The 24,779-nt window shown below is 42.5% G+C and overlaps 1 protein-coding gene and 1 pseudogene across 2 annotated transcripts in view; one reads left to right on the forward strand and one right to left on the reverse strand.

The window, feature by feature from the left end:
• The window catches only part of LOC106580514 (electrogenic sodium bicarbonate cotransporter 4), a 38,586-nt gene extending 19,891 nt beyond the window's left edge, over window positions 1–18,695 (forward strand). The window contains exons 8-26 of the mRNA XM_014161672.3: window positions 1,215–1,372; window positions 2,134–2,221; window positions 2,805–2,959; window positions 3,163–3,291; window positions 4,852–5,026; window positions 6,407–6,540; window positions 6,797–6,977; window positions 7,224–7,314; window positions 8,012–8,049; window positions 8,643–8,834; window positions 9,852–9,965; window positions 10,454–10,615; window positions 10,997–11,175; window positions 13,453–13,525; window positions 13,816–13,884; window positions 14,414–14,587; window positions 16,000–16,182; window positions 16,316–16,374; window positions 17,931–18,695. Of these exons, the coding sequence (XP_014017147.2) occupies window positions 1,215–1,372; window positions 2,134–2,221; window positions 2,805–2,959; window positions 3,163–3,291; window positions 4,852–5,026; window positions 6,407–6,540; window positions 6,797–6,977; window positions 7,224–7,314; window positions 8,012–8,049; window positions 8,643–8,834; window positions 9,852–9,965; window positions 10,454–10,615; window positions 10,997–11,175; window positions 13,453–13,525; window positions 13,816–13,884; window positions 14,414–14,587; window positions 16,000–16,182; window positions 16,316–16,374; window positions 17,931–18,102 (2,526 nt within the window). The 3' untranslated portion in view covers window positions 18,103–18,695. The remainder of the gene's footprint in view (window positions 1–1,214; window positions 1,373–2,133; window positions 2,222–2,804; window positions 2,960–3,162; window positions 3,292–4,851; window positions 5,027–6,406; window positions 6,541–6,796; window positions 6,978–7,223; window positions 7,315–8,011; window positions 8,050–8,642; window positions 8,835–9,851; window positions 9,966–10,453; window positions 10,616–10,996; window positions 11,176–13,452; window positions 13,526–13,815; window positions 13,885–14,413; window positions 14,588–15,999; window positions 16,183–16,315; window positions 16,375–17,930) is intronic.
• Window positions 18,696–22,107: 3,412 nt separating this feature from the next.
• Window positions 22,108–24,172, reverse strand: LOC106580543 (2-oxoglutarate and iron-dependent oxygenase domain-containing protein 2-like; annotated as a pseudogene). Its single transcript, XR_014381834.1, has 5 exons — window positions 24,077–24,172; window positions 23,893–23,993; window positions 23,711–23,824; window positions 23,317–23,574; window positions 22,108–22,994 (listed from the first exon to the last, which is right to left on the reverse strand). The product of XR_014381834.1 is annotated as a 2-oxoglutarate and iron-dependent oxygenase domain-containing protein 2-like (transcript).
• Between the last annotated feature and the right edge of the window lie 607 nt (window positions 24,173–24,779).

Below are 24,779 nucleotides of genomic sequence, written 5' to 3' on the forward strand. Positions count from 1 at the left end.
AGCCCCTCCGTGAACACAGGAGACTTCCGTTGTAAGAGTTGTAATGCTGTGAATGATAGGTCAGGTGTATTGTGCTGAGCATTGGGTTGAAACAGTTGCCTCTGCCAAGTTTATGCCCAAATAATTGTCTTGAGATAGTGTGCTGGACAAATATGCCATGTTTAACTCAGTAGACACATCCATGAATACATCTCTGGGTACTTGACTGTTCCTGCATCTGTTTGGCTAGCGTAAAGCAGAACCAGGCTGGTTTCCAGGCTATGCCAATCTGCCTTGCTCAGGGGCAGAACAACAGATTTTTACCTTGTCAGCTTGGGGATTCGATCCAGCAACCTTTCGGTTACTGACCCAACGCTCTAACCACTATTAGTCTCTGGTTGAGTGGTTTTTACTTAACGTAGTCGTAGGGGCATGTTTGAATAAACAGTAGGTCACGTGCCAGTTTGCTAGTGATAGCCCACGTGTCGTGTGTGTCGCTGGCAATGGCCTCCATAGATAAGCTGAGATAGCCCGTGACTGTGCTAGGTTTGTCTGGGTCAGTATTGAGCTGCCGTTGGGAAAACGTGCTTCTCAGTGTCCCATCCTCGTGCCTCTGCTGCCTCACATGTAGAGACTGGGATTGGCAATGGGATTGTACGTTCATATCGGGTGAGATCGTTAGTATGTCATTTGCAGCCCACCTTCGCATGCGATCGGTCAGTTCAGGTTATACGGCCACATCTCTTTCCCACAGTCAAGCCCCAGTCTCCAATGGATGTAGTATTTTTTTTACATTCACTAAAATTGCTTTAAATGTTATGCTCAGAGACTAGTTTATTTTATCCAGCAGAAACATAAGCTGCCAGAACAGCAGTGAGGTGAAATGTAATGATATTTTCAAACAGATCAGTGAGTGGATAGATGAAAGGCCAAGGGCATTGATAGAACACAATGACAACATCATGCAGGAGAACACTATTGTATACACATATCTAATGTCTTCCCTGTCACAACTGAATCATTTATTAGTGTCATATTAGGATATTTATGTGCGTATATATGTATAAAACAAAACTAGAAACTTGAACTTGAAAATATTATGAAATTTCATATAAAAATGTTCTTGTCAGTTATGCTGACAATAAATCCAGTGTCCATACCATATATGCCCTGATATATCAACTCTCTCTGACTGTCCTTCTTACTCCTCCCTCCCTCATTCCCTCCCTCCATAGCTAAGGAATAAGTTCATGAAAAAGATCCCTAGAGATGCTGAGGCATCTAATGTTCTGGTGGGTGAAGTGGACTTCCTGGATAAGCCCTTTGTAGCCTTTGTTCGCCTGGCCCAGGCCACCACTCTGGGAGGACTGACAGAGGTTCCTGTGCCCACCAGGTAATGATCAGTCTGTCTGTCTGTCTGTCTGTCTGTCTGTCTGTCTGTCTGTCTGTCTGTCTGTCTGTCTGTCTGTCTGTCTGTCTGTCTGTCTGTCTGTCTGTCTGTCTGTCTGTCTGTCTGTCTGTCTGTCTGTCTGTCTGTCTGTCTGTCTGTCTGTCTGTCTGTCTGTCTGTCTGTCTGTCTGTCTGTCTGTCTGTCTGTCTGTCTGTCTGTCTGTCTGTCTGTCTGTCTGTCTGTCTGACACATATTACCAGAGTTGACTCTAGCATCCAGGCACGTATTACCAGGGTTGACTGTAGCATCCAGGCACGTATTACCAGGGTTGACTGTAGCATCCAGGCACGTATTACCAGGGTTGACTCTAGCATCCAGGCACGTATTACCAGGGCCGGTTCGGCTCTTTTATCCGCTACTCTTTTCTGTCTATTGGTCTAGCTGTCTGTCTGTCAGTCTGTCTGTCTATATGTCTCTTTCTCTGTGTTCTTTGTATCTGTTCTTAAGCACATATTTTGACATTTTGTGGACCCTAACCTATTCCCCACACAACCTTACCTAACCTTGGTTGACAGTAAGTTGCTCTGGATGAAAGCGCCTGCTAAAGGACTAACATGTAACAAATGTCTGACATATACGTACTAGCTGTACATAATGGCTACATCTTGCCTTGTCCATTGTATCTGTTCTTATGCCCATGCAGCACATACTGTAGACATTTTGTGAGCCATTGTTGAGGTTTCTTTTCCCCCACACTACCACAGATTCCTGTTTATTCTGTTGGGGCCCACAGGAAAAGCCAAGTCCTATAATCAGATCGGTCGAGCCATAGCTACCCTAATGGTGGATGACGTAAGTGTCTGTCAATGTTTCTTTATTTCATGAATACAGATGACATGACAGATGACATGGAAATACAGGCTTGATGGTGTGTTAACTTGAGTCAGCCAGAACTCCGCATGGTGATAATGAGGCCTTCATGGCTTCCTGTTGGTACCAGTCAGCCTCTCATTATCAAAATATCATGGATATAAATGTTTTATGTCAGACAGGCAACAGCCTGTTATTTCCCATAATAGACTGGCAGGTGTTTTGAACAGAGTCCCACCACTGTCATACATGAAGAATAGGTCCCTGGGTATGCATCCCATTACCTAATGAGGAGAGAGGTCAGAACCTTGTATCAGATACTGCAGCGCAAAGTAATAACTCTCTATCTCTCTCTCTCTCTTTCTATCTCACCCCTTCTCTCTCTCTCTATCTCACCCCTTCTTTCTCTCTCCCTCTCCCTTCTCTCTCTCTCTCTCTCTCTTTCTCTCTCACTATCCACCCCCTTCTCTCTCTCTCTCTCTCTCTCTCTCTCTCTCTCTCTCTCTCTCTCTCTCTTTCTCTCTCTCTATCTCACCCCCTTCTCTCTCTCTCTCTCTCCCCCTAGCTGTTCAGTGATGTAGCGTACAAGGCTAGAGATCGAGAGGATCTGATTGCAGGTATAGATGAGTTCCTGGATGAGGTGATCGTGCTGCCGCCCGGAGAGTGGGACCCCAAAATACGTATCGAGCCCCCTAAAAAAGTGACCTCGGCTGACAAGAGGTTGGACTCTAGTCATTTCCCCCTACTTAATAATAATACATAGTATTTTTTGATAGCGTTTTTCTAAAACCCAAAGACGCATTAATTTTCAAGAGTCAACTCTGAGACCCAGATGTGGCAGTCTTTCTCAGTATGTCTGTCATCATCACTTCCTATACCTCTCTTCTCCGCCGGTGTGTACTTCCTGTTTCCTGTGTGTACAGGAAGTCAGTGTTCTCTCTGAATGAGCTGGGTCAGCCGAACGGTGCGGCGGGAGGAGGTGGAGGCCTCGCTGAGGATGAGGAGATGCCAGTGGCTCATGAACTGGGAGAGGAGCTGGCACACACTGGGAGGTAGGCTACTGCGTGGGAACTGGGATTTACACAGTTTGCATGTATGTTAGGAGACTAGGAAGTATGATAATGTGAGAGAAACTGGGTCTGAACTGGGATAAGAGAGGAAAACTACTGAGCGAATTGAGATATGAGGTAGAGTACTAGAGTGGAATTGGAACCTTTAGCTGGCCTTTGCATAGAGCTGAGTTGCTGGGACAACCTATTAGTATTCAAGGGATATTGCATCTAAATGTGCTTTAAAATGTCCTGTCTCTTGTTAATTCACATTTGGAACATTCACTCACTCAGGAGTGATGAGTAAAGTGACTGGTCAGGCAGTCAGGATAGCCAAGATAATCGCCTCTCCATTTCTCATCGGCCCGAAATTATTGTATTAAATCATCAGCGGTTCAATTGGCCCACCCAGTCACACGGTGAAACGAACTGACTCAGTGATGCATTAAATAGATGATAAAACATTTTAAACAGAACGTGTGCAGCATCATAACCAGAGTGTCTGTGACAAGCATTTTGTAACAATTTTGGATATAAAAAGGGCTTTATAAAATATATTTGATTGATGTCTGTGGCAGATTCTGTGGTAACCAGTTTATTGTTTTTTTGTGTCTGTAGCATGTTCTGCATCATAACCAGAGTGTTTGTGTGTGTGTCTGTGGCAGGTTCTGTGGTAACTAGTGTGTGTGTGTGTCTGTGGCAGGCTCTGCATCATAACCAGAGTGTTTGTGTGTGTCTGCGGCAGGTTCTGTTGTAACCAGTTTGTTTGTGTGTGTGTCTGTGGCAGGTTCTGTTGTAACCAGTGTGTTTGTGTCTGTGTCTGTGGCAGGTTCTGTGGTAACTAGTGTGTGTGTGTCTGTGGCAGGCTCTGCATCATAACCAGAGTGTTTGTGTGTGTCTGCAGCAGGTTCTGTTGTAACCAGTGTGTTTGTGTCTGTCTGTGGCAGGTTCTGTGGTAACTAGTGTGTGTGTGTCTGTGGCAGGCTCTGCATCATAACCAGAGTGTTTGTGTGTGTCTGCAGCAGGTTCTGTAGTAACCAGAGTGTTTGTGTCTGTGGCAGGTTCTGTGGTAACCATTTTGTTGTTTTTTGTGTCTGTAGCATGCTCTGCATCATAACCAGAGTGTTTGTGTCTGTGCCTGTGGCAGGTTCTGTGGTAACTAGTGTGTTTGTGTTTGTGTCTGTGGCAGGTTCTGTTGTAACCACAGTGTTTGTGTCTGTGCCTGTGGCAGGTTCTGTGGTAACCAGAGTGTTTGTGTCTGTGCCTGTGGCAGGTTCTGTTGTAACCAGAGTGTTTGTGTCTGTGCCTGTGGCAGGTTCTGTTGTAACCACAGTGTTTGTGTCTGTGCCTGTGGCAGGTTCTGTGGTAACCAGAGTGTTTGTGTCTGTGCCTGTGGCAGGTTCTGTGGTAACCAGAGTGTTTGTGTCTGTGCCTGTGGCAGGTTCTGTTGTAACCAGAGTGTTTGTGTCTGTGCCTGTGGCAGGTTCTGTGGTAACCAGTGTGTCCGTTTATTTGTCAGTGTCTGTGGTAAGTTCTGCATCATAACCAGAGTGTCTATGGCAGGTTCTGTGGAGGTCTGTTTCTTGACATCAAGAGAAAAATACCCTGGTTGCTTAGTGACTTCTATGAAGGCTTTCACATCCAGTCCATCTCTGCTGTGCTGTTCATCTACCTGGGCTGCATCACCAACGCCATCACCTTCGGAGGCCTGCTGGGAGACGCCACAGACAACTACCAGGTTGGGCTGATTTAGCCTGAAATCCAGAACCATTCCATCCCTTATACGCCGTGTCATATGCCAATATGTTTGGCATATCACAAAGTACAATGAATGGAATGTTAGCACAAACAGACTGGGACCCAGGGTAGGGCCAATTAATTAATATCCTAATTTTCTGAGTCGATGATTTGCAAAATGAGGCAAAACAAATAAATGTATGGTAGTTAACTTACTATAGCAGGTAATTGGGGGGGAGGGATAGAGATAGAGAGAGATGGATTTAGTTCAGTCACTGGCCCTATCCATCACATACATACAGTATATGGACCAGTGACTGAACTAAATCCATTTGTTCATCTCTTTCTCTCTCTCTCTCTGTCAATTCAATTCAGAGGGCTTTATTGGCATGGGAAACATACAGTAGGTTTACATTTCCAAAGCAAGTAAAATAGATAATAAATAAAAGTGAAATTAACAATACAAAAACATTACACTCACAAGTTTCAAAGGAATAAACACATTTCAAATGTCATATTATGGCAATGTACAGTGTTATAATGATGTGCAAATAGTTAATGTAAATAAACATAAATATGGGTTGTATTTACAATGGTGTTTGTTCTTCACTGGTTGCCCTTTTCTTGTGGCAACAGGTCCGAAATCTTGCTGCTGTGATGACACACTGTTATTTCACCCAGTAGATATGGGAGTTTATCAAAATTGGATTTGTTTTGGAATTCTTTGTGGGTCTGTGTAATCAGAGGGAAATATGTGGTTATATATTTGGCAGGAGGTTAGTAAGTGCAGCTCAGTTTCCACATAGCCTGTTTTCTCTTGAGAGCCAGGTCTGCCTACAGCGGCCTCTCTCAATAGCAAGGCCATGCTCACTGAGTCTGTACATAGTCAAAGCTTTCCTTAATTTTGGGTCAGTCACAGTGGTCAGGTATTCTGCCAATGTGTACTCTCTGTTTATGGCTAATTCCAGTTTGTTCTGTTTTTTGGTAAATTCTTTACAGCGTGTCAAGTAATTATATATATTTTTTTCTCATGATTTGGTTGGGTCTAATTGTGTTGCTTTTGCTGTCCTGGGGCTCTGTGGGGTCTGTTTGTGTTTGTGAACAGAGCCCCATGACCAGCTTGCTTAGGGAACTCTTCTCTAGGTTAATCTCTCTGTAGGTGATGGCTTTATTAGGGAAGGTTTGGGAATCGCTTCCTTTTAGATGGTTGTAGAATTTAACTCTATCTCTCTTTCTCACTTTCTCTCTCTCGCTCTCTCTCTCTTTCTGTCTCCTTTTCTCTCTCACACTACCCTCTCCACCACCTGCTCTTTCTGTCTCCTTTTCTCTCTCTCACACTACCCTCTCCCCCACCTGCCCTCTCTCTCTTTCTCTGTTTCAGGGTGTGATGGAGAGTTTCCTGGGCACAGCGTTGTCAGGAACAGTATTCTGTCTGTTTAGTGGTCAGCCCCTCATCATCCTCAGCTCTACTGGACCTATCCTCATCTTTGAGAAACTGCTCTTCGAATTCAGCAAGTGAGCGAGCTCAACCCCACCCCAGTTCACAATCAGACACTGTAGCCTATATGTAGTATTTGAATACATATGGTTCCTCCTCTTGATTTGATGAGAATTCAAGCAACACGCACATCAGACATTTATATGAATGGCACAACGGTGAGATAAGATTTGATGTGTCTTATTGGAGAGTGTGCATCCATTCCATCTTCATAAAAAGACTGTCCTGCCTTCCATGTTCTGCCCCTATATCAATAATGTTCTTATTTATAAGGAACAATGGTATAGACTACATGGAGCTGCGTCTGTGGATCGGGATCCACTCCTGTTTGCAGTGCTTCCTCCTGGTCGCCACGGACGCCAGCTACATCATCAAGTACATGACCCGTTTCACAGAGGAGGGCTTCTCCAGCCTCATCTCCTTCATCTTCATCTCTGACGCCATCAAGAAGATGGTGGGTCACACACATGCATGCACGCGGACGCGCACACACACACGCAGGCGAGTGCACATGTACTCATGCAGGCACAGACACACACACACACACACACACACACACACACGCGCACACACACACACACACACACACACACACACACACACACACACACACACACACACACACACACACACACACACACACACACACACACACACACACACACACACACTTAACTGTTGATATAATATGTTGCTACAGATGGGCTCCTTCAAATACTACCCCATCAACACTGACTTCAAGCCAGACTACGTCACCGCCTACAAGTGCGAGTGCCTGGCCCCAGACCCCAGTGAGTCCATCTTTGTCTGTATAAAATATTACTGAAGTGCAGAGTCCCCAGCAGAGGATATAAGGGTTGTTAAAGGGTTGAAGAGTGTTATGATGAGGTTATCAGGACCTAGTAGCCTGGGTGTCAGTCTGTTTCCACTCTCTCATTACAGCTCCTTATGGAATTGTCTCGTCAAACATGTCAAACGTTTGACAGGGATAGAAATGGCAATAGCACAAACAAATGTGGGTATAAACAGGACCTGGCTACTGCCAAGGGGTTTGGGGACACCAAGATAATAGAATGGTTTGGTAATATAAGGATGTATTATACCTTTATGCCTGTCTGGAGACGTTTATTGCATTGCGAAATCTTATATTGCAAATGTTATGAGAATTCACTGAAGATACTTGACTACTGTAACTGATTTGTCTCACGTTTGTTTTTGCTGCACACAAATGGCTGCTGTCTGATGCGAGTGAGTAGCACTTCCTGTGTATGCATGAGCTTTAACTAGCTACTCTTTCTCTCTGTTTAAAGTCTCAAAGTCTACCTGTTAAAATCTTGTTTCATTTTGTATTTCTCTTGTCCCCTGACTCTGCGGTCATCTCGTCTTCCCTCTCTACATCTCAATTTCTCCTTCATTACCCTCATCTCTCTGTCTCTTTCTCCCTTCTTCTAACTTAAACAGTGGCTTCAATGATCTTCAATGGTTTAGTGCCAGTGCCAACTGATAACACCTCTAGTCTCTTTGGAGTAAGTTGTTGTTTTTATTCTGTGTATTTTGTCATGTATTTTTAAGGAGATGTTAGAACTGGTGTTATGTTGGAAACACAACACACCCTTCTGAATACCCATTAGGCCTTAAGGGCTTCTCAATATTTCATTTTTTGACACAACAGACTTCCTAGTTGTTGTTTGTTTGAACTCAAACTTGAATGATAGTACTTAAAAAACAGGAGTATGACACTTATCCAAGTGGGAACTATTTGTTAAAAGAGTCTGTTCATTTTCTTTTTGAGTCTGTTCATTTTCTTTTTTTGACTCCCTTTTGTTCTCCTGCACTTTCTTCCCTGTTATTTTCTTTCTTTCTTTCTTTCTTTCTTTCTTTCTTTCTTTCTTTCTTTCTTTCTTTCTTTCTTTCTTTCTTTCTTTCTTTCTTTCTTTCTTTCTTTCTTTCTTTCTTTCTCTCTTTCTCTCTTTCTCTCTTTCTCTCTTTCTCTATCTCTCCCGACAAATCCTCACATCCATGCCAATCGTTTTCTCTACACATCACCTTTTTCTTCCACCTGTAAAACTGTGTCCCCCTCCCTGCCCCCCTCCACCCCTCTCTCCCTCTCTCCTACCAGTTAAACATCACAGGCCTGGACTGGAGCCAGCTCAGTAAGAAGGAGTGTGTGAAGTACGGAGGCTCTCTGGTGGGCAACACCTGTAAGTACGTCCCTGACCTGGCCCTCATGTCCTTCATTCTGTTCTTCGGGACCTACTCCATGACCGTCTCCCTCAAGAAGTTCAAGTTCAGTCGCTACTTCCCCACCAAGGTGAGACCAGAACGAACTGAAGAGGGGCTGGATCTTTACACAGTGACATACAGGCTGCATCACAATTGGCAGCCTAATGCAGCCACAGTTTCATATTTTTCAAGACAGATAGTCTGTTCCAGGGGTCGGTAACAAGTGGCCGACGGGCCAAAACCCTCCTGCAAGTGATTTTAAAAAAGACTTAAAAAAGACTAAAATCACCAGGAATTCAGCAGAAAATGTGTTTCATTTAACAAATCTGTTCAAAAGAAAGACATGTGATTGTATTTAAAAACTACATTGAGACACAATCCATTTTTTTTGTCTTAGTTGTGGTCAGTTTTCAGTATACCAATTATTATAATTATGTTCCGCCCCCACGACCATCCGCTCCGACAAAAATCTGATATGTTCAAAACTCTCCAGCCAGTGGAAAATACACATTCCTGTGGTGATTTAGTATAAATGTTCATAGAGATTGGGTGGAAATAAGAGCAATGACCAAAACATGTTTATATCCAAACCTTTGTATACCATTGTCTCCCCCAACTCCCCCTCCATGTTTTTGCTCCTGCTCTCTCTCTCTCGCTCTCTCTCTCTCTGTCTCTCTCTCTCTCTGTCTGTGTGTGTGTGTGTCAAACAGTGAACAATGTTCCCTCCCTGATCCTCAATGTACGTACCGGATCCCCTGGTGACCTGAAACTGCATGTTCCTCACAATATTCTATTCCACCTATGTTACAGTTTATGATTTTCAATGCATTTGAGATGTTTTTAATGTGTTTGTGTCTCTGCATTTGTTGTTCTTTGAGAGATGATTTGTTTCACACTAGACTTGTTTTGTATTTTTTGCTTTGCTTTGTTCTATGTGTCTGTCTGCATCTGTGTGTCTGTGTCTCTCTCTGTCTCTGTCTCTGTGTTTGTGTCTCTGTCTCTGTCACTATGTCTGTCTCTGTCACTGTGTCTGTCTGTGTCTCTGTCTGTCGGTTGCTCTGTCTGTTGCTCTGTCTGTTGCTCTGTCTTTGGCTTCTGTAAACAGCTGCGGAAGCTCATCAGTGACTTCTCCATCTTCATGGCCATTATGACCTTTGTCGGTCTGGACAGGTTAATTGGGCTCAAAACCCCCAAGCTCATCGTTCCCACAGAGTTTAAGGTAAAGAAACAGGTTTAAAATATTAGTCATGTTCCTGACCATACCCTGGGCATAAACCTATAGTGAATGTAGAAAAAATTTATGAACACCTTCTCATTCCATGACAAAGACTGACCAGGTTATTCCAGGTGAAAGCTATGATCCCTTATTGATGTCACTTGTTAAATCCACTTCAATCAGTGTAGATGAAGGGTGGGAGACAATGCCTTTGAACAGGGTATGGTAGTATGTAGACGCCAGGCGCACCGGTTTCTGTCAGAATTGCATTGCTGCTGTGGTTTTCACGCTCAACAGTTTCCCCTGTGTATCAAGAATGGTCCACCACCCAAAGGACATCCAGCCGACCTGGGAAGCACTGGAGTCAACATGGGCCAACATCCCAACGAATTGAGGCTGTTTTGGGGACAAAAGGGGTGTGTACATGTTTGTGTTTGTCCTTTAATCAAGGAATGGTCACTCTGACACTGCCCCTTACTGACTCCCTTTAGCCCACACGTCCAGACCGGGGTTGGATAGTGCTGCCGTTTGGGAAGAACCCATGGTGGGTGTATTTGGCCAGCTTTGTCCCTGCTCTCCTGGTCACCATCCTCATCTTCATGGACCAGCAGATCAGTGCTGTCATTGTCAACCGGAAGGAGAACAAACTGAGGGTAGTTGGATGTTTTTATTGATTTATTTAACCTTTAATTATCCAGAAAGTCCCATTGAGGTTAGGAGACCTCTTTCACAAGGGAGACCTTGATGTGCTGTATTAAATACACAGCCAGCCTGTTATAGTGAAGACATTGATAACTAGTTTAACCTCAGCTTTTGGAGGACACAATGGGCCTCAGACATGTTGTTTGCAATGATGAGTCATTTATATTGGAGATAAGACATACCTGTAGTAGTAAAATCTAGTTCCTAGACCCTTAATTGGGCTCTGGTGTCACGTTAGGGCCTACAGTACATACTTAATAGGACAGTTACCTCAATGACATCCTGCAGTGTGAATTCATGTCCTGCTCTACTCTGTGTGTCCCTTCCTGCAGAAAGGGTGTGGCTACCACCTGGACCTGTTCTGGGTGGGGGTGTTGATGGCTGCCTGCTCCTTCTTGGGCCTGCCCTGGTACGTGGCCGCCACTGTCATCTCCATCGCCCACATTGATTCACTGAAGATGGAGAGTGAGTCCAGCGCCCCTGGGGAGCAGCCTCAGTTCCTGGGTGTCAGGTGAGGGAGCACAGAGAAGAGAAAATAGAGTGTGACTATAGACCAGTAGTATTCAAACTTTTTCAACTGGGACCCCATTTTTTCTGTCAGAATTTCTGGGGACCCCATTTTTTTTCCGCAATAGTTTCTCGCAACCCCAACCCACCCCAAATCTAATGGCACAACCTTAAAATCAGTACATTTCAATTTTTACATCAACAAATAACCTTCAATTCATTAAATGTTTATCTCTTATCAAAATTAAAAGAAACCAATAAATACATTACGCAATAACATTTTATTTTTCAAGATATCTTTCTCAAAAACGTTTGTTCCCTGGGTCGCAACCCTGATTTTTAATACCACTTCTATAGAGGATATACAGGACAGTACAGTCCAGGCAGAGCTTGTCTCTTGTGGAAAGGTTTGCTGGTAGTCATTCTCTCTCTCTCTATATATATATATCTATATCTCTCTCTCTCTCTCTCTCTCTCTCTCTCTCTCTCTCTCTCTCTCTCTCCTCTCTCTCTCTCTCTCTATATATATATATATATATATATATATATATATATATATATATATACACTGCTCAAAAAAATAAAGGGAACACTTAAACAACACAATGTAACTCCAAGTCAATCACACTTCTGTGAATTCAAACTGTCCACTTAGGAAGCAACACTGATTGACAATAAATGTCACATGCTGTTGTGCAAATAGAATAGACCACAGGTGGAAATTATAGGCAATTAGCAAGACACCCCCAATAAAGGAGTGGTTCTGCAGGTGGTAACCACAGACCACTTCTCAGTTCCTATGCTTCCTGGCTGATGTTTTGGTCACTTTTGAATGCTGGCGGTGCTTTCACTCTAGTGGTAGCATGAGACGGAGTCTACAACCCACACAAGTGGCTCAGGTAGTGCAGCTCATCCAGGATGGCACATCAATGCGAGCTGTGGCAAGAAGGTTTGCTGTGTCTGTCAGCGTAGTGTCCAGAGCATGGAGGCGCTACCAGGAGACAGGCCAGTACATCAGGAGATGTGGAGGAGGCCGTAGGAGGGCAACAACCCAGCAGCAGGACCGCTACCTCCGCCTTTGTGCAAGGAGGAGCAGGAGGAGCACTGCCAGAGCCCTGCAAATGACCTCCAGCAGGCCACAAATGTCTATGTGTCTGCTCAAACGGTCAGAAACAGACTCAATGAGGGTGGTATGAGGGCCTGACGTCCACAGGTGGGGGTTGTGCTTACAGCCCAACACCGTGCAGGACGTTTGGCATTTGCCAGAGAACACCAAGATTGGCAAATTCGCCACTGGCACCCTGTGCTCTTCACAGATGAAAGCAGGTTCACACTGAGCACATGTGACAGACGTGACAGAGTCTGGAGACGCCGTGGAGAACGTTCTGCTGCCTGCAACATCCTCCAGCATGACCGGTTTGGCGGTGGGTCAGTCATGGTGTGGGGTGGCATTTCTTTGGGGGGCCGCACAGCCCTCCATGTGCTCGCCAGAGGTAGCCTGACTGCCATTAGGTACCGAGATGAGATCCTCAGACCCCTTGTGAGACCATATGCTGGTGCGGTTGGCCCTGGGTTCCTCCTAATGCAAGACAATGCTAGACCTCATGTGGCTGGAGTGTGTCACCAGTTCCTGCAAGAGGAAGGCATTAATGCTATGGACTGGCCCGCCCGTTCCCCAGACCTGAATCCAATTGAGCGCATCTGGGACATCATGTCTCGCTCCATCCACCAACGCCACGTTGCACCACAGACTGTCCAGGAGTTGGCGGATGCTTTAGTCCTGGTCTGGGAGGAGATCCCTCAGGAGACCATCCGCCACCTCATCAGGAGCATGCCCAGGCGTTGTAGGGAGGTCATACAGGCACGTGGAGGCCACACACACTACTGAGCCTCATTTTGACTTGTTTTAAGGACATTACATCAAAGTTGGATCAGCCTGTAGTGTGGTTTTCCACTTTAATTTTGAGTGTGAGTCCAAATCCAGACCTCCATGGGTTGATAAATTGGATTTCCATTGATTATTTTTGTGTGATTTTGTTGTCAGCACATTCAACTACGTAAAGAAAAAATTAGTTAATAATAAGATTATTTCTTTCAATCAGATCTAGGATGTTTTGTTTAAGTGTTCCCTTTATTTTTTGGAGCAGTATATATATATCTATATCTCTCTCTCTCTCCATATATATCTCTCTCTATATATATCACTCTCTCTCTCTCTCTCTCTCTCTATATATATATATATATATATATATATATAACTCTCTCTCTCTCTAATGTACAGGGAGCAGAGACTGACAGGGATTCTGGTGTTTGTTCTCACTGGAGTCTCCATCTTCTTGGCTCCCATTCTGCAGGTCAGTAAAATATGATCATTTCCTCCAACCTAAACTAGGCTTATTGATGAAAGATAACAGTGGTTAGTGGCCCAAATGGCACCCTATTCCCTATACTGTGCACTACCTTTGACCAGAGACTTATGGAACCTGGTCAAAAGTAGTGCACTGAATAAGGAATATGGTGCAATTTTGGGTGCAATCAGTGTGTTTTCTATACCAACACATGCCATTACAAGGGATCAACAGGATTATGTGTTGATGTTGTCTATGTAGTTTAATTGTGTGTTCTCCCTCTGGTCCACTCACAGTTCATACCCATGCCAGTGCTCTATGGTGTGTTTCTCTACATGGGCGTGGCATCTCTCAGTGGCATTCAGGTACGTAGAGACCAGAAAACACAGTCGACAACCGGTGGTTCTGTGTCAAATCAAAGTCTCATGGTATGGGCTTCTTAGCACGGCATGTATTTCAAATGTCATCACATTCTCTGTGGTGCGGTTATTTTCCTTCTGAGAATGTGTGTGTCTGGAGGGTAGGTAACTATGTATTCTAGCAGCATCTAAGCCGCAATTGGAGATGCATTTTGATCAGGGTGTGTGTGTGTGTGTGTGTGTGTGTGTGCGTGTGTGTGTGTGTGTGTGTGTGTGTGTGTGTGTGTGTGTGTGTGTGTGTGTGTGTGTGTGTGTGTGTGTGTGTGTGTGTGTGTGTGTGTTCTCATTATGTCTCCCCTGCTAGGCTGCTCAGAGCACGGCTAGGGTCTCACGTGTGTGTGTGTGTGTGTGTGTGTGTGTGTGTGTGTGTGTGTGTGTGTGTGTGTGTGTGTGTGTGTGTGTGTGTGTGTGTGTGTGTGTGTGTGTGTGTGTGTGTGTGTGTTCTCATTATGTCTCCCCTGTCACTCCTCTGTAGTTCTGGGAGAGGATCAAGTTGTACATGATGCCGTCCAAGTACCAACCAGACTTCCCTTTCCTGCGTCACGTGCCTCTGAGGAGGGTCCACCTCTTCACCCTGGTCCAGATCATCTGTCTGGCTGTCCTCTGGGTGCTGAAGTCCACCGTCCTCGCCATCCTCTTCCCTGTCATGGTATTATTCATGACTCACTTTTGAATGGAACAAGTATTAATGCAGGGGTGTCAGACTCGTTCCATGGAGGGCAGAGTATCTGTTGTTTTTTACTATTTCCTTTCAATTTGTGTCTAATTAAGACCTAGAAAAGCAGGTGAGGGAAGTTCTTACTAAATTAATTACCTTAACTGATCAATCAGGAACATGGGAGGAGCGAAAACTTGCATACACTTGGCCCTCCATCAAATTAGTTTGACCCATGCATTAATGCATAAAAAAAGTATTACTTAGATGTATTACCAACAGTCCTAATGGCCGTGTTTTGGGATACATTCAAGCACCCATCAACATACAAATGATAGGATGTAAATGTTGGTTACTTATGAAGTAATGTTGGTTACTTATGAATTAATGTTGGTTACTTATGAAGTAAATGATGGTTACTTATGAAGTAAATGTTGGTTACATATGATGTAAATGTTGGTTACTTATGAAGTAATGTTGGTTACTTATGAAGTAATGTTGGTTACTTATGAAGTAATGTTGGTTACTTATGAAGTAAATGTTGGTTACTTATGATGTAAATGTTGATTACTTATGAAGTAAATGTTGGTTACATATGATGTAAATGTTGGTTACTTATGAAGTAATGTTGGTTACTTATGAAGTAATGTTGGTTACTTATGAAGTAAATGTTGGTTACTTATGATGTAAATGTTGATTACTTATGAAGTAAATGTTGGTTACATATGATGTAAATGTTGGTTACTTATGAAGTAATGTTGGTTACTTATGAAGTAATGTTGGTTACTTATGAAGTAATGTTGGTTACTTATGAAGTAATGTTGGTTACTTATGAAGTAAATGTTGGTTACTTATGATGTAAATGTTGATTACTTATGATGCAAATGTTGGTTACTTATGAAGTAAATGTTGGTTACTTATGAAGTAAATGTTGGTTACTTATGATGCAAATGCTGGTTACTTATAATGTAAATGTTGGTTACTTATGATGTAAATGTTGGCTACTTATGATGTAAATGCTGGTTAATTATGATGTAAATGTTGGTTACTTATGATGTAAATGTTGGTTACTTATGATGCAAATGATGGTTACTTATGAAGTAAATGTTGGTTACATATGATGTAAATGTTGGTTACTTAAAATGCAAATGTTAATTACTTATGACGTAAATGTTGGTTACTTATGAAGTAAATGTTGGTTACTTATGAAGTAAATGTTGGTTACTTATGAAGTAAATGTTGGTTACTTATGAAGTAAATGTTGGTTACTTATGAAGTTATGTTGGTTACTTATGAAGTTATGTTGGTTACTTATGAAGAGTTTTACATGTATCTTCTTTCCTGTTGATGTTATTTTCTTGTCACAGAAGTTGAGGATAGTGATAATTTGCTTGTGCGGCCATCAGATCCTGGGGTTGCTGGTGGTGCGTAAGATGTTGGACATGGTGTTCTCTCAACACGACCTGGCCTGGATAGATGATATCCTGCCTGGGAAAGACAAGAAAAAGGAGAAGAAGAAGAAAGGTGATAAAGATGACACGAAGAAGAAAGACAAGAAGAAAGGGAGATCAGACGACAGCGAAGACGAGGTGAGAAATGTTAGGTTTTACTGCCACCAACTGGCTGGTTTAGAGAAAAACAATCCTTGCTGAATAATTAATTTCTGATGGCTGTGTTTTGTGTGTGTTTGTTTTGTGTGTGTGTGCATGTGTTTATATGCAGGAGAAGTACCACGCGTACTCCAACTGCTCGCCCAGCTCTGAGTCTGACGTGGACCGCAGGTACTGTGTGCTCAAACTACACGTCCCCTACAGTGACCTCCTTCAGCCCGTTGACGCCCAGTCACAGTGGGCTGCTCACTGCCAGCCAGGCAAATACTTCCCCTGATTCATAGATTACATAAACATGAAACATCAGCCTGGCAGATATAAGCAGACATACAGAAACATGCACACACATGCACGCACACACACACGCACGCACGCACGCACACACACACACACACACACACACACACAGCATCCATAATTCCACACATAATTTCTCACAGACACAGTATTCCATTGTGTTCAGCCAAGGCTGGGCTGAAGTATAAGCTATATCTCAGAGAATATGCCTTCATACCCTTCTCTCCATGCACTTTAATGCAATGCAGATGTTATTTTGGGTTTTGCTAAGCAGCCCTTGCTGCTATTTTCCCTGCACTCCTATGCGTTATGAAAACTAGCTATGTGAGTTGTGTAATTTTGTGTCAATGTGTCTCACATGCATGTGCATAATTCCAACACACTAGTCATACACTATCTCCTATGTATTCTTACTTCCTACTTTTAAGGCACTGGCTTGGTTTATATTCTGTAGAAATGTGTGGCATATTTGAATAGATGAATAAAAGTTTGACATTCTATCTGTATGTAGCAGATAGCAGTATTTGAGAGTGAACAGTGTTTGGTGCACTGTGACCTCATACCACATGCATCAGGCCTTTCTCAGAGTTTTGGTTGTTTCTTTTTCCTCCATGTGTTGTTGTATGTACCCAATAGTCTGGTAGTCTATCGATGGGTCCCATTCACAAACACTACTGTTTTGTTCTTAGTTGTGTCTTCATCCCATATAGTTGAATATTCCTCTCCCCTCTATCCTTTTAGTCATGTTATCTGCGTGTTGTCTTTGACTCCTTATGTCAAATAGAAACTATGATCAAATTCATGTCTGCATTGCTTTTAAGGAAGCATGGTTCAGCAGTATACAGTAGGCCTACATATTTGCAAATTTTTTTTTTGAAGAATGTGAAACTAAGAGTGGGGAAACTGCAACATGGGGAGAAACTTTGTTTCTTTTACTGTTAGTTTCACATCACAAACTGTGCATTGCATTCCTCCCCACATCTCACATTCCCCATAGGCTGAGAACGACACCACAGAAAGGCTTGGAACACTACGGCATCAAGAACAGACATCAATTACAGTTGACAGCTAGTCTAACTCTCTGTCATGTTGTTTCACATTAATTTGCCCAACCTGTCCTCTAGTCTAATTCACTCTCTGGTACTCTCTGGCACCAGCTCCAGATGACATCTCACTACTGACCCCCCCTGTCTAGCCCAAGGTTACCTTCCCCCTCGCCTGTCTCCAGTCCCCCTCCCTTCTGTGTTTCTTTCACTGTGTATGTCATATATGTCATTTAGCAGACTCTTTTATCCAAAGCGACTTACAATAGTGCATGTATACATTTTCGTATGGCTGGCCCCAGCGAGAATCGAACCCATCTGAACCACACAGGACATACATACAGGTATGTATGATATGTATGATAACTGGGACTTGCCGTTCCTCAGCATCACCCTGCATCTGAAGATCTCCTGCCCCTCGTCCCCGGCGGTGCCTATGGCCCACGGCCGTGGCATGGCCTTCCCCGTGCCCCAGGTGAAGATCGAGATGGAGTCGGACTACGACACAGACACTGACCACCCCCGCCACAGGGACATGAGCAGCGAAACAACGCTGTAGGCACTGACTACTGTGTGACAGAGCAGTGGTATACGTGGGTCGAATGCGGACGCTCTACAGTACATAGCTTTAGAGCGCTGACCCACTCACACACTAAGACTCTTCTAGAATGCCTGCAGAGGACAGTGCAAGGTGTCATGGACTAACAGCTGACAGCATATGACACCTAATGTAAAGAAATTAGATGCTGGGAATACATGTACATGGAATAACTTAGCTTGAATGTACAGTACATTTATACTTGATCTGATTCCTCATATAGCTGTCCATTTTGATGTGTCCGAAGTCCAAGCAACAGCTTCTGCTTTTAACCTAGGAGGCACTTTGCTGTCTTAAACTGTCATGGATATCTCTGTTGAGAACATGTTGACTGTATAAGCTTCAGGACACGCGTAGCTTTAGAAACAACGTAGAGGGGTATAGGAGAAAGGGGGAGTGAAGGATCTCCTCTGTATGTGCTGTATATAAGAATATATTTTATGTCAAGATATTTATATTTCTATAAATATATACAGTACCAGTTAAAAGGTTGGACACACCTACTCATTAAAGGGTTTTTCTTTATTTGTACTATTTTCTACATTGTAGAATAATACTGAAGACATCAAAACTATGAAATAACACATGTGAAATCATGTAGTAACCAAAACAGTGTTAAACATTTTTGATTATTCAAAGTAGCCACCCTTTGCCTTGATTACATCTTTGCATACTCTTGGCATTCTCTCAACCAGCTTCATGAGATAGACACCTAGGATGCATTTCAATTAACAGGTGTGCCTTGTTAACTGTTAATTTGTGGAATTTAATTCCTTCTTAATGTGTTTGAGCCAATCAGTTGTGTTGTGACAAGGTAGGTGTTGTATACAGAAAATAGCCCTGTTTGATAAAACAGCTCAAATAAGCAAAGAGAAACGACAGTCCATCATTACTTTAAGACATGAAGGTCAGTCAATCCAGAAAATTTCAAGAAATTTGAAAGATATTCAAGTGCAGTCGCAAAAACCAACAAGCGCTATGGTGAAACTGGCTCTCATGAGGACCGCCACAAGAAAGGAAGACCCAGAGTTACCTCTGCTGTGGAGGATAAGTTCATTAGAGTTAACTGCACCTCTGATTGCAGCCCAAATAAATGCTTCACAGAGTTCAAGTAACAGACACATCTCAACATCAACTGTTCAGAGAAGACTGCGTTAAATCAGGCCTTCATGGTCGAATTGTTGCATAGAAACCACTATTAAAGGACACCTATAAGAAGAAGAGACTTGATTGGGCCATGAAACACAATCAATGAACTTTAGACCGGTGGAAATCTGTCCTTTGGTCTGATGAGTCCAAAATTTAGATTTTTGGTTCCAACCGCCGTGTCTTTGTGAGACGCAGAGTAGGTGAACGGATGATCTCTGCATGTGTGGTTCCCAACGTGAAGCATGGAGGAGGAGGTGTGATGGTGTGGGGTGCTTTGCTGGTGACACTGTTTGTAATTTATTTAGAATTCAAGGCAGACTTAACCAGCATTGCTACCACAGCATTCTGCAGCGATACACCATCCCATCTGGTTTGCGCTTAGTGGGACTATCATTTGTTTTTCAACAGGACAATGTTTAACACTTTTTTGGTTACTGTATGATTCCATATGTGTTATTTCATAGTTTTGATGTCTTCACCATTATTCTACAATTCATGAAATGAGTAGGTGTTTCCAAAATTTTGACTGGTACTGTATATATAGTGTTTCTTTTTCACAGTTTGTTCATACAGAGAGTTACACTGAGTGTACAAAACATTAGAAACACTTTCCTGATATTGAGTTGCATCCCCTTTTGCCCTCAGAATAGCTTCAATACGTCGACTCAACGTTCCCTCAAATTGTTTGGGGCACTGAGTAAATTTCAGGTCTGCTGAGCGCAAACTTGAATGTTGTGAAAATTCTGTGCAACTTCCAGCGTGCATTTACTATGACCATTGAAGCTGTACCTGCTTTAACTTACAGTTGCAGACAGTGGTCAAGTAGGCTGCTGTGGCTATTTGATCATAATTCAGGCCTACCAGAGTGGCCTATCATCAAAAACAATGGATAAAATGCATCCCATAACATTTTAACATGGAAATAAATAGCTGTTCTATCATTCAGCCTACAGTAACAGCCAATGTGTGGTGTTCAATGTAGGCCAACATTCCATGACTTGAAAAAAAACATGCATGGCTTGACATTAACCTCTTTATCAACTTGTCCTTCAGACAAGGAGGTGACTGAAAATGTTGTTGTGTTGTTTGATGCAAGAAACCACTTTACAAAATAAAATGCACAATTATTCCCATACAATTATTATAGAAAATCAGATAAATTATGCTACCCTATGCCTATGGGCTACTTAGCTTATTCAAGCCTGTCTCAAAATAGAACATTGACCCCTTTAAGACAAAAAAAAAGCTCTTTACCTGACTCGCTTTTGAAAGACGTCTGGAAATGTACACATTTTGTGCTCTTGTTGGAAGCAATTACTCCCCCATTGCTGACTACGAATTAGCTATAACTGGGCTAATAGCTCACTAACTAGCAAAGGATATGAACAAATGTGCCCAGGTGGCTATATGCAACTCTGGCTTTGATCTCAAAACAAGCGCATCTACTCACTACCACTCATGCTGTAAACACAGTCCTGTGTTTGTATAGAGTACAGGCTGAGTGGTGAGAGTCAATTTATTAGAAAGCCTACAACAAAATCTCTTGCATACTTAGCCATGCATACTTGCATAGTTCTTGCATAGTTTGTTTTATTTCGGTATGCTGCATTGAAAGTGACTAATATTGGGTGGATTCAATCACAATTCCCACAGTAAAGGGAAACTTGGATAGTATTAACTAAGGGGGAAAACTCTAGAAAGTTGAGTGAAGTTCAATCTCCTGCTTCTCTGCATGGGCTGATATTTCTTCTGCACACACTCGCAGCTTAGAGGGAACATTGTCTACAAGGTGTCGAAAGTGTTCCACAGGGATGGTGACCCATGTTGACTCCGATGGTTCCCACAGTTGTGTCATGTTGGTGGTGGACCATTCTTGATACACACTGGAAACTGTTGAGCATGAAAAAAACAGCATGGTTACAGTTCTTGATACAAACCGGTGCGCCTACCATACTCCGTTCAAAGGCACTTAATACATATTTTCTGTTGCCCATTCACCCTCTGAATGGCACATATACACAATCCATGTCTCAAGGCTTAAAAATTGTTCTTTAACCTGTCTCCTCCCCTTCATCTACACTGGTTGAAGTGGATTTAACAGGTGACATCAATAAGGGATCATAGATTTCTCCTGGATACACCTGGTCAGGCTGTCTTGGAAAGAGCAGGTGTTCCTAATGTTTTATACACACAGTGTATAGTAAGTATAAAGTATAAGGTCCAGGATAACTTTAAGTGCAATCCAGAATTTCAATGTACTGTAGGTGATTGTAAAAATGGCCTGCCTTTTCATGTGACAAATTAGTTTTTGAATATCCTTCTTTAGCAAAAGAAAATAAGTGTTTTGGTGTGTGTGTGTGTGTGTGTGTGTGTGTGTGTGTGTGTGTGTGTGTGTGTGTGTGTGTGTGTGTGTGTGTGTGTGTGTGTGTGTGTGTGTGTGTGTGTGTGTGTGTGTGTGTGTGTGTGTGTGTCTGTGTGTGTTTTGAGAGGTTGTATGGTCCATCTCTTCTGCTAGCAAACTAGCTTTCCTATTCCCTGTTCCCTCTTGTGTTTTCAAGCCACTGGAAAAAAGAAACAACCAAAGAAATTGAATAGCCCACTAGACTGAATATTGTTTTTAGTGCTGAAAAGGATTGATTTGATAATAACATGGTTGAATACAGTGTTTTGCAATCACGTTATTATCCCCTACTGTGTGCAAATGACTGCGTGCAATTACTGTGCAGACACTGAACAAAAGGGTGTAATGAAGGACAATTAGGGAGGAGGGGTTACCATACTTGACAACAAAAGAGGCATGCACAGAGGGGAAATAAATTGATTAACAATTATGGTTTATTAAATTCAATATTATAAATAATATGTACAAATTGTATTCTTGAGATATTTGGTGTGTAAATGTGCTGTTGATCCTTTCAATATTATTGATTTTACCAATACAGAGAAATGCCTGTGCATTATTGTTTTCTAAAAATATATTACTGATGTACTAAGATAACTACAGCTATGAATTTATTTATATTACTTACATTATGTATAAAGTTTACAGCATTTCAAATATTTTCCAATTTCTGTGAACAAGAAGCAAGCCCACTAAAAGTAAGGTACAAAGGTGAAAGCTCAGGTTTTCTTCACAGTGTCTATTGACTTTTGGATATGTAATACCCCTACCTGGACAAAAGACCATTCAATTCACAGGCTACACATATTTTATGGACATGATATTTTAGAAAAGATTGTAATACATTTGACACTGCGTAATGAAGTTTGTAGTGCAGTGTTATGTAGAAATAGTGATGAGCCTACCGATGTTCCTAATGTCTACCACTCTTCCTCTCTATAACTCTTTTTTGGCACATGCGATAATCTCCATGATAAGCAGACATCCAGACACAAGTCATACTAACATACACAAATACATATGGACCAGCAGCATGAAGTTAACGCGGAACGCATTATACATTCTGTAGAAGAGACATCCCTGAGTCACTGGTGAAGCCATCTGTGAAGCCCTGTCCCTCGACCAAGATGGGCTTCTTTTTGCACATGGGGCACAGTTTTTTTCCTCTCCTGAGGCCCTCAGACAATGAAGTTCCAGCACTGGCCAGAGGAGATGGGCAGGGCACCGTGCATGTGTTGTCCTCTATAGAGGAGACACTGTCATTCCCTGCTCTACCTCTGTAGACACTCTCACTCAGAGGCACCTGCCGGGTCAGGAAAACACTATCAACCAATGAGCCACACTAGACTAACAATGAGAATGTTTACTCATAGGGCTGTGGCGACTTTTGTTTGTGCAACTAATACTTCTGGGAGATTTCCCAACCCGAAATATAACAGTGTGTAACCTGTATGAACTGGCATGGTTTTAAAACTACAGTGTGTGGAATCAATGAGAGACAGTATGAATCTAAATCAAGATCACAGCTTTATTTGTTCCTTCATTCTACATAAGGTCAATGCAAATATTTCAATATCTATAATAAATTGGTTATTACACTTCACAATCTGGCTCTGATTAGGCACCTGTCTCATGTCACCAAAGTAGAGGTTCCCTTCAGTGAACTTTTCCCCCAGAGACACGTTGAGAGTGACCTCTGCGTTGTCGTAATGGTAGCTGAGGTCCAGGTCTTCATGAATGTCGTATTTCACCATGAAGGCCTTGTGGCTGTCTAGGCAGTGTCCGCAACAGTTAGGGTAGAGCAGAGATGTGAGAGGCTACAGATACTGCACACGGAGAGGGGTGATGAAGCCATCGTCAAACCCTAGCTCGTTCAGAAGGATCTGTGTGGACAAAAGAACATCGCAAACAAAAGGAACATGACTTACCACAGGTAACACTTGATACATTGAATATTTTGCCTGAGGTCTCCATATCTAATAGCCTACAGATGTATTTTATATGAATGAGGAAGCCTACCCTGTAGTTGTTCATTGTGTTGGGTCTGTAGACTGTTCAAAGTGTTCCATCTCTTCTATCAGCTCATCACAGAAGCTTTTTTTTTAAACACAGGCAAGCGCAAGATCCTTGGGGCTTAAAAAAATGGAAAATAATGACATGCACCACCTATTTCAAATAGGAACTCTTTATGGAAAACTCACCTGCTTCTGTCTGCATTAAACTCAACAGTCCCTCTTCACTGGTCTCATCACTTTCAACAATAATCCATCATCTGCTTAAATTCTGGAGCCAGATAGGATTCCTAAAGAGATAGTGTAAGTCAAATATTACACTTTACAATTTTAGTGTGTATGGAGACTACAGTATTGTAGGCTTCCTTCCTACCTGTAGATGGTAGACATGGTCATGGAGGGGTTTATAAATCTCCCGTATGGCGGCAGCAGCTCTCTCAGCTGACTTCACAACAAGGCTCCGACGCCATTAAACTTTTTTGGCAATCTAGAAAGGAAACATTTAACCACACATCAAAATGGAAAGATCATTCAGTAGTGTCTAGACATCCGCGTTGCCTCCCACAATTTTCAAACGCTCCGGTTTTCGAGACTAATCATTCAGTACAATTTTAATAAATACTCAAAATGCGTGGGCCTACTTTGCTTTGTCAGGATATCCTCGAACTATGTGTCAGTGGAGCAGCCAAGCTTTCTTAACACCTGTTTGGCAAACATATTTTTGGTTACTAAAAGTTTGGTTTCTAGCTAACTAGCTAACGTTAGCTCACAAACTAGTATATTTATCCAACAAGATGTTTTAACATGACAATTATTTGTAGATCTACTGTACTGGCTAGCTAGTAGATACCCACCGCTTGATAATAAGTTCTAACTGCTGCTGATCTGACATGACGTTTGAACTCAAGGAAAATATTCAGCGCTAAAACAACTAGTGTAAACATTTGCGTTACGATCCTTACAGTTTTACACGATTATCATATGAAGATAATACACATAAACGTATTCAAGTTATAGGAACATTCATAATAAAAAGCTATTGTTAGTAGTTAAATGAGAGTGAAAAAGGAGCTGTC

The sequence above is a fragment of the Salmo salar genome, chromosome 20, assembly GCF_965601325.2.
Source record: "Salmo salar chromosome 20, fSalSal1, whole genome shotgun sequence".
NCBI lineage: Eukaryota > Metazoa > Chordata > Actinopteri > Salmoniformes > Salmonidae > Salmo > Salmo salar.